The sequence below is a fragment of the Glandiceps talaboti genome, chromosome 3, assembly GCF_964340395.1.
Source record: "Glandiceps talaboti chromosome 3, keGlaTala1.1, whole genome shotgun sequence".
Lineage (NCBI taxonomy): Eukaryota > Metazoa > Hemichordata > Enteropneusta > Spengelidae > Glandiceps > Glandiceps talaboti.
Genome location: NC_135551.1, coordinates 21,155,660 through 21,165,272, shown reverse-complemented (window position 1 = coordinate 21,165,272; position 9,613 = coordinate 21,155,660). Strand labels below are relative to the sequence as shown.

Here is a 9,613-nt window from a genome sequence, read left to right as displayed (position 1 = left end):
CCCCCTCTCTCCCTCCCTCTCGCTCTCTCTTACAAATGTTTTTTTTTTTACTTTACATTCGATTGTTGTCACTAGTGCGACAAGGCCATCAGTACGGTTGTATGAGGGTGCTATTTATGTGTAGGTGATAGCTATAATGGGTCAAATTGAAGAGTAACAAGTACGAATATGCATTTCTTTATTCTTAGGAACCTAGACAAATCGTTTTCACCAACCATATCCCTCTCCAATAGTAGAGTTGTACAAATTAGCAGAAGACATAACACACCTCAGATGTACACTTTATAAATCTAGACTGGAGTGAAGCATATTATGGAAATGAAAACAACAAAGTTAGCAGCTTCACACTTCTTAAAACCTTAATACCAAAACAGTACCTTGTTCATTGTTTCAGTATGATTTGATACACGGCGGTATCATTGTCGAAATCTTCATATGTATGCCAGGTTACCTACAGATCAACATTGACCAGTCAATGTCGGTGGTGGCGCTACCCTCTGTGGGCATGTTGATGTAATGTCACGGAAGAGACGATAAACGAGTTCTAATACTCCACTTCTACGAGAATATAGTAGTACAGCTTCTACTTCAACTTAATTCAGTCTTTCCACAAGCAATATTTGGTATATAGCACTTGGCCTATCCTTTGTTTTTAATTTACATAAATGTACATAAATTTACATAACTGTTGAATTCGTCCAACTATTTTGATTTCCATTTATTTGCAGATGATTCTACTTTGTTATTTCAAGCATTTCTTGACTAAATAAAAAAAAGAACTTTCTCTCGTGAATCGTCATTTCCAGAAATGTGTCTGTGTACATTCTAAGATTTCTCGACAGTTTCTGATTTACTTAGGATGTTCTAATTCCTATTCTGCCGTCGCTTCTTAGATCCCGCTAAAGGTGCCAATACTATCAATATACCACTGCCTACAAGCATAGTTCCAGTGATGTAAAATGCAACATCATAGTTCCCTGTTGTATCATAGAGCCAGCCTAGAATAATAGTGAAATTATCGTGAAAATAATGCACATGCACAAACAGCTACAGAGTATTTGAAATAACGAGTTAAATTTGTCAGTGATATTTCTGTGGATTAATCATGCAACATGTAACTACAGCATAAGCTGTTGGAATATGACATCTCCAATCTGTTTAAAATCTGATCAAGGAGCAGTTTCGAGTCGTTATAGATTTATCGTATGCTCACGTACTTGTCACACGAGTCCTTTTGTACACCAAGTATTGTCGTACCTATGGTCTCTCAACACTTCACATAACTAGTATGTTTTTAGACTATAAACCAGGGAATTATTAGTCATTACCCCACTTAAAAAAACATCAGATTTGCTCACCGCCAAAAGGAGGTCCCACCAGGTAACCAAGACCCATGGCGAAGTAGCCCCATCCAAAGGCTAGGTCCATCTCTTCTACACCTACGCATTCTTTCATACAGATTGGTACTAGAGGTTGAAGGGTGCCGTCGGCTACTCCTAAAACAGCAGCTAATATCATCAAAACTACGTAAGTACTGGTAGTTGTATTCAGCAACACGCCAACTCCAAACGTACCTATGGCAATGCCAAGTAGACGCGTAGCGGATATGATTTTGAGATCTATAATTAGTCCATGGCTCAGACGACAGACGAGGCTGCAAATACCGAGAATTGACAGCATAAAAGCAGCATTTAATTTGGAGATACCGACATGAACAGTACGAGCAAAAAGTAGGGCAGTCGCAGTACTAGATCCACACCCTTCAAAGAATTGTGCGATGCAAATCAGACTAAATGTCCGATTTTCAGCAAATAAATGTATACCTAATTTTGAAAACACATTGTTACTCTTAAGCTTAGACTCCTTTTCTCTTTCCCGCCCTGTTCTTTCTTTAATAAAATGGTCTTCGTTATGGATGCCCTCAGAACAAACATTGTGGAGTGCTAAACCATTGTCATTCATTCGGTGCAAGGGTGGTTCTGGTAATGAAGCAGTAGAGTTTCGCAATTCAATCTTTGTCGTAGTCCTAGGTGGTGTCATTAAAGCACCACACACAAAGATCTGAGCGTTTAATGCTGCTACGATGAACATAGTTCCCCTCCACCCGTAATATTCCAACAGAAAATGCGATAAAGGTGGAAAACACAGCATGCCCATCGCAATGCCACTGTATGCTGTCCCATTGGCGAAGGCGTGTCTTCTTCTGAAATACTTACTGATTAACACTATGGCAGACACTTGTGCAATACCCAACCCGAAGCCTAAAAGAGAGATATGTTGCGTTTATAGTATATCGATATCAAATATGTAGTGGCAATTTTTACAATTTCTGATAGAATAAAGGGGAACAAAATCGATGCTAATCTTACATTTAAGTTATGATACAAAAATTGATGATTTAATAAGGTATTCTTTTTTGTTCTCACTGCTGGCCCCAGCCTTGTATGGCCATTTTCTCAGAGAGCTGGTATTATTTTACCCAGCTTTTACTGCCGCACCACGAAAACAGTGAGTTTCTTTCCAGTGTAGAGTAGGCCGAGCTCTTTTAAGCCAGATACTGATAGTGACAAGGTTTGCGTTGAGTTGCTCTCTACCCTCTAGATTATATAATCATGGAATGTAAATATTGTATAAATTAGCTACAGCTCTCAGTGACAAAGTTTAATGTTTTCTGATAATATTACAATTTTTGGAAGAATTTCCAGCTAACCTGACAGAAAACTTAACTTCTAAGAAGTGGATGGTTATGTACGACGCACCTACGAACAATCCAAGGGTGATGTACAAAACAAATAAACTTTCTGCAGCCGAAGACACAAGAATTGCAGTTGTAGACAGAAACGCTCCACACATGACAGTGAGACGGGTTCCAATCTTTTGATTTAATTTCCCTGCCGGAAGACCTAAAATGCATGATGTGAAGGTATAATAAATAGCCAGTAGTAATGCATGCATTTCATAGATTATTTATTATTCATTGTTGTGTCGTTTCTTTTATATATTCATTATCAGAATGCCTACACGATGGTAATTCATTAATAACGAAAAGTACTTAAATTTGTAAAAATGGCGAATGTGATTATCTTCACTTATATATCGACTACTATGTATGTATAGCAACTAATTTCCATTCATGTTCTTGAGGCAAAGTTGGCCTCTCGGTGGGGGAGGGAGTGCTAACCCTCAAAATCTATTTACTTGCCTGATATACACAACATAACCCCACACAGAGAAGCAATCCAAGCGACCTGTTCTGTTCCTTGGTCGAAATATTCATTCAGCGCCACAAGTAAGACACCAATTGCATTGTATATGGTACCGACGGCAGCAGAAATTACGATTGATGCAAGAACAATAACCCAGCCATAGCCCCCGTCCGGTGGATCAGTAATTCTGACTGTTTTGTCGTCAGCCATTCTGTCGTAGAATTCAACTATTGAAACCAAAATCTAATCTCAGACCTGAAAAAGAAGACACAAACAGTCGTTTAGACGTTAAAAGAGGATTATTTCCACTTTATATAGCGCCACCAGAAAATGTATTTATATGGCTGAGGATTTGGTATTTATTTTGGATTTGTAATTTATGAAACAATTTTATGATGATGAAAAACCAATGTGAAACAACATATGTCACGTGATAATTTGTAACTCTAGAGAGCTCTATTCCTTAAACAGTCACCTGTAACGGTATTGTTTGTATATCTTAAATACCTATAATAACGTCATTATTTTGTATTATGATCATCCTAGACTAGAATATCGCCATCCTGGAATGGAATATTAGTTCACAAGTGACTGTGGTTTGCACTGATCTCCTGTCTATGATAACCGGTCATTGTTGTTTACCAGGCGAAATGAATAAGAACACAATGTATTGACGATGATTAGTCACCCATATCACAACCACAAAACTCTAAGTTGAACAAAAATTTGTTGCAAGTATTTCAAAAATTAAACACAATTCAATGCATGTCTTTGATATCTTCAAGGGGACCTTCTTACACTTGCCTTGCCTGGTACTTTCTCTTTATATCTCGTATTCCACGAGGTATGAACGGAGTACTATTAGCGCCGTAAATAGGCCATACTATAATAGACCGGAGAGGTTAAATTTCAATATACTTTTCAGACAACAGATTCTGTCTAGTAACTAAACAAATCCACATGCGAATAGGGTCTATAACGGTTTTGATGATTTTGAAGGAGCCACACCAACTTCTAGTCATATCCCCCTTGTCAACCCAAGTCTTGGACAGGAGCGTAATGCTACCTTATTCTGTGACCTATAGCAGGACCTAATCAAAAGACAATAGCTATATCTATTATAGTAGTTTGGCTCATTATGCTGAGATCTGAAAATTTAAAAACGCTGAGGTAAACAATAGTGATTTCAACAGTTTACCTACTTTTTTGGCTGTACTGTCAAGGTGTCGTCAATCTCCGCTTTGAAACAAAGCGACCTAGACTTGGAACGACTAGTATAGTTTGACCTTTTTTCATACCATAGACTAACACATTCGTCGATGTTGGCGCTGTTTAATCACTAGGCTAGGGGTCAGAGTCTACGGCAGGAGGCCTGGGGAGAAATTATTTTGGTCAAAATAGGTCATTTGATCTACCACAGGACACCAAACAGAATTAAGCTGATGAACATTGTTTAGTCAAATCACACATTGTGCTCAACTTTCTGTACAATTCTATCACCTCTGGCACATATATATAATCTTTATTGTACCCTGACAATGTGTTAGACTGGGTATAACTCGTAATTGAAACCACAGTCACTTGTGAGCTAAGGGACCGGTCAGTTTCTCAAGCCTGGGGCTGGTGGCGGTGGATTTTGCCATCGGGCCTAGAAAAAGTCATTGACCAATAGCATGTAAACCATGAAAGATAGGAGGAATCGTGAGAAGGGAATATGTACAACTCTCGCGGGGGAGGGTCCTAGGGGTCTCCCCCTAGAAGTCCTAGAGCTTTTTACTCTTAATAGGTAATTATGAGACTATTCAGGCACTTTCAGGGAATAATTTCCAAGCTATAAAAGACAGCACCAACATTAAAAGAGTTAAGCAACTATACATACAAGTTTAGGGTTGACATATTTTTCAAATAAGGTTTAATAGCATCTTGACAGTAAGAGATAGGGTGAAGAGCAGGCAATGATTTCCAAGCTTTTCAAGACAATACCAACATGTAAAAAGTAACTTCATAGGGTTGAAATATTTTGAAGATAAGGTTTAATAGCATCTTGACAGTAAGAGGTAGTGTGAAGAGTTTGAAACTGGGATAAATTATGTCCACCTGTGTGTGTGTGTGTGTGTGTGTGTGGAGGTATTTTTGAACGCTTACATGAAGTAATATTACAAAATTGATGTAAGAAACAGGGACAATAATAAATTATACATTTACCAGTCAGTTCAGATCAGACAAGGCTATATGCCATTGTAGACAAGGATCTAAATCACAATCTAAAACAAAATGACCCCCCCCTCCTATGCACAATTTTCAAAACAGTATGACCCCCAGGCCGATGAAACTGGCCGGTCCCTAATAGTTCATTCAAGGTCGCTGGTGGTGTATGCATTGGAATGGTCCAGTACCAGGCTAGACACCACCGGTGACATTTTTTGAATAATCGTAAATACCAAATAACGTCATTATTTTGTATCATGACCATCATCGAATAGAATATTAGCTCCTTGCATGAAGTATTAGCTCATACGTGGCGGTGATAGGTCCCTATCAGCCAATAGCCTACCTGTATGGAACGTTTGTTCATGGCAATGGCATATCAGTCGGTACAAAACGCACGGTACAGGTCAGACCAGGTCATGATTGAATTTTATTTTGGGATTCACATTCGGTTCCAAAGATCTGTCATCTGTTTATATCTATTGGTTTTCATGGCAAATTTCACCTTGAAGTTCTCTTTTATACAAGCTAATTCAACAATGTGAGTACTCGAATATGTTCACATCTGTTGAAAACGTCTATAAACACTCCGAACCGCTCAAGCGATATCTCTCTGAGAAAGCCATCACCGCTCACACGGAGTAGGCGCATTTGTCGTGTGGAGTGTGTCGTAGGCAAGTAGAAATCAAAGGCTATTGTTATATGTTACATTGCACTCAAAAGAAGTGAGTATAAATGGTAGATGCCCAATTGTAGAAATCAACAATTGCAAAGCACAGAATGCACCCATCACCTAACCTGAACGTATATGTATAAATACTATATATCAAAGCGTAATTTTGAATAAAATTATTCTTATAAAACATTGAATGTAACTTATAAGGCTAACTTTGAAATATTCTTATTATTATATATAATGTTTCAAATGTTAAATTCTAAAGACTATTATTATACCGCCCTCTGAATAACCTTTTACCTTTTCATTTGAAACGCCTTAACGTAAACATGACATCTCGACGAAAACAAATTAGGACATACAGAGGCCTGGGCTCGGCGTTGAATTTGCGATTAAAAGTTCAAGCATAAATTTACATAAATGCTCTATTAATTTCCATTTATTTGCATTTATAATAATAATAATAATAATAATAATAATAATAATAATGTTTGGTCCTTATATAGCACTTTCCCACTCCGTGCTCAAAGCGCTTTACCGTAAGTTATTTCAAGCACTTCTTGACTAAATAAAATAGAACTTTCTTTCTTGAATCGTCATTTCAAGATATGTGTCTTTCTACATTCTAAGATTTCTAGACAGTGTCTGATTTACTTAGGATGTCCCAATTCCCATTCTGTCGTCTCTTCTTAGATCCAGCTAAAGGTGCCAATACTATCAATATACCACTGCCTACAAGCATAGTTCCAGTGATGTAAAATGCAACATCATAGTTCCCTGTTGTATCACAGAGCCAGCCTAGAATAATTATGAAATAATCATGAAATTAATGCATGCATAAACAGCTATAGAGTATTTGAAATAATGAGAAATATGTGTCAGTGATGTGTGGATTAATCATGCAACATGTAATTACAGTACAAGCTGTTGGAATATAACATCTCCAATCTGTTTAAAATCTGATCAAGGAACATGTTCGAGTTGTTATACATTTATCGTACGGTCAAATGAGAGTCCTCTTGTACACCAAGTATTGACCAACCTATCGTCTCTCAACGCTTCATAATTAGCATGCATTTCGATTATAAACCAAGGGATGATTACTCATTTCCCCACAGAAAAAAAACATCAGAACTTCTCACCGCCGAAAGGAGGTCCCACCAGGTATCCCAAACTCATGGCGAAGTAGTCCCATCCAAAGGCTAGGTCCATCTCTTCTACACCTGCGCATTCTTTCATACATATTGGTACTAGAGGTTGAAGGGTGCCGTCGGCTACTCCTAGAACAGCAGCTAATATCATCAAAACTACGTAAGTACTGGTAGTTGTATTCAGCAACACGCCAACTCCAAACGTACCTATGGCAATGCCAAGTAGACGCGTAGCGGATATGATTTTGAGATCTATAATTAGTCCATGGCTCAGACGACAGACGAGGCTGCAAATACCGAGAATTGACAGCATAAAAGCAGCATTTAATTTGGAGATACCGACATGAACAGTACGAGCAAAAAGTAGAGCAGTCACAGTACTAGATCCACACCCTTCAAAGAATTGTGCGATGCAAATCAGACTAAATGTTCTATTTTCAGCAAATAAATGTATACCTAATTTTGAAAACATACTATTACTCTTAAGCTTAGATTCCTTTTCTCTTTCCCGGCCTGTTCTTTCTTTCATAAAATGGTCTTCCTCATTGATGTCTTCAGGGCAAACATTATGGCGTGTTATACCGTTGCCATTGAAAAACTCTGTCTCGGCGGTCCCTTTCATATTTCTGTAGACTGGTGTTGATATGTGTAGGTCAATTTCATCTTCATAATTTTCAGTACATCGGTGCAAGGGTGGTTCTGGTAGTGAAGCAGTGGAGTTCTGTGACTGAATCTTTGCCATAGTCCTAGGTGGTGTCATTAAAGCACCACACACAAAGATCTGAGCGCTTAATCCTGCTACGATGAACATAGTTCCCCTCCACCCGTAATATTCCAAAAGAAAATGCGATATAGGTGGAAAACACAGCATGCCAATCGCAGTGCCACTGTATGCTGCCCCATTGGCGAAGGCGTGTCTTCTCTTGAAATACTTGCCGATTAACACTATGGCAGACACTTGTGCAATGCCCAACCCGAAACCTAAAACAGAGATATGTTATGTTTATAGCATATCAAAGACGTAGTGGTCATTTTCACAATTTCTGATAAATTAAAGGGGAACAAAATCGATGCTAATTTTACATTAAAGTTACATGATACAAAAATTGAAGAATCTGGTTTAATAAGATATTGTTGTTTTGTTCTCACTGCTGGTCTCAACTTTGTTTGGCCTTTTTCTCAGAGACTTGGTATTATTTCCCCTGCTGTTACTGCCGCACCATAAAACCAGTGGATTTCATTCAATTGTACACAAGGCCTAGCTCTTTTAAGTCAGATGCTAAATCAAGGTATGCGCTCTACCCTCTAGATTATATTATAATGTAAATATTGTATAAATTAACTACAGGTAATAAATACAATTTTATAAGAAATTCCAGCTGACTTAACTCTTAAGAAGTAGATGCTAATATGTATGACGCACCTACACACAATCCAAGGGTGATGTACAAAACAAATAAACTTTCTGCCGCCGAAGACACAAGAAACCCAGTTGTAGACAGAAAAGCTCCACACATGACAGTGAGACGTGTTCCAATCTTCTGGGTTAATTTCCCTGCCGGAAGACCTGAAATGCATGATGGGAAGGTATAATAACTAACCAGTAGTAATAGACTATCATTAGTTCATGTTGGGTCTTTTTTTATAGATTTATACCTACACGATGGTAATTTATTAGTCAGGAAGAGTATTTAAATTTGTCAAGGCGAATTTGCATATATTTTCACTTCCATATCGGCTACTATGTATGTATAGCGACTTATTTCCATTCATGTTATTGAGGCAAAGTTACCCTATCGGTGAGGGGGGGGGGTACCCTCAATATATACGTTTACTTGCCTGACATACACAACATAACCCCACACAGAGAAGCAATCCAAGCGACCTGTTCTGTTCCTTGGTCAAAATATTCATTCAGCGCCACAAGTAAGACACCGATTGCATTGTATATAGCACCGAGGGTAATATGTATTACGATTGATGCAAGAACAATAACCCAGCCGTAGCCCCCGTCCAGTGGGTCAGTAATTCTTACTGTTTTGTCGTCAGCCATTCTGTCGTAGAGTTCAACAATTGAAACCAAAATCAAATCTCAGACCTGAAAAAGAAGACACAAACAGTCGTTTAGACGTTAAAAGAGGATTATTTTCACTTCATATAGCACCACCAGCAAATGTATTTGAAAGTGGCCATATGGATGAGGATTGCAATTGGGTATTTATGGATTTTTAATTGATAAAGAAGTTTATGATGGCTTCTGACTTGAATAACCAATGTGAAACAATAAATGTTGTCATTATTTGTAACTCAATAAATGGAAAAGATTAACAAATGTACAAAAATTAATGATTTGTTATTATACGTACACTAAC

At 38.0% G+C, this 9,613-nt stretch overlaps 2 protein-coding genes across 2 annotated transcripts; both read right to left on the bottom strand.

Moving 5' to 3' along the window:
• Positions 1–864: 864 nt before the first annotated feature.
• On the bottom strand, positions 865–3,416 carry LOC144433198 (monocarboxylate transporter 12-like). Its single transcript, XM_078121507.1, has 3 exons — positions 3,203–3,416; positions 1,359–2,261; positions 865–998 (listed from the first exon to the last, which is right to left on the bottom strand). Exons 1-3 carry the CDS (start codon positions 3,414–3,416, stop codon positions 865–867), a joined length of 1,251 nt encoding a protein of 416 aa, XP_077977633.1.
• Positions 3,417–3,429: 13 nt separating this feature from the next.
• Positions 3,430–9,294, bottom strand: LOC144433197 (monocarboxylate transporter 12-like). Its single transcript, XM_078121506.1, has 4 exons — positions 9,081–9,294; positions 7,233–8,222; positions 6,745–6,888; positions 3,430–3,461 (listed from the first exon to the last, which is right to left on the bottom strand). Exons 1-4 carry the CDS (start codon positions 9,292–9,294, stop codon positions 3,430–3,432), a joined length of 1,380 nt encoding a protein of 459 aa, XP_077977632.1.
• Positions 9,295–9,613: the final 319 nt, after the last annotated feature.

Excerpts from the sequence above, each read along its gene's own strand:
- LOC144433198 (XM_078121507.1), bottom strand. The coding sequence starts at position 3,416 with ATGGCTGACGACAAAACAGTCAGAATTACTGATCCACCGGACGGGGGC. Across the intron at positions 2,262-3,202 it reads GGTTATGTTGTGTATATCAG|GCTTCGGGTTGGGTATTGCA; the intron begins GCAAGTAAATAG and ends TCTCTCTTTTAG. Across the intron at positions 999-1,358 it reads GGTGGGACCTCCTTTTGGCG|GCTGGCTCTATGATACAACA; the intron begins GTGAGCAAATCT and ends CTATTATTCTAG.
- LOC144433197 (XM_078121506.1), bottom strand. The coding sequence starts at position 9,294 with ATGGCTGACGACAAAACAGTAAGAATTACTGACCCACTGGACGGGGGC. Across the intron at positions 6,889-7,232 it reads GGTGGGACCTCCTTTCGGCG|GCTGGCTCTGTGATACAACA; the intron begins GTGAGAAGTTCT and ends TAATTATTCTAG. Across the intron at positions 3,462-6,744 it reads TGGGAATTGGGACATCCTAA|GTCTGAGATTAGATTTTGGT; the intron begins GTAAATCAGACA and ends CTTCTTTTTCAG.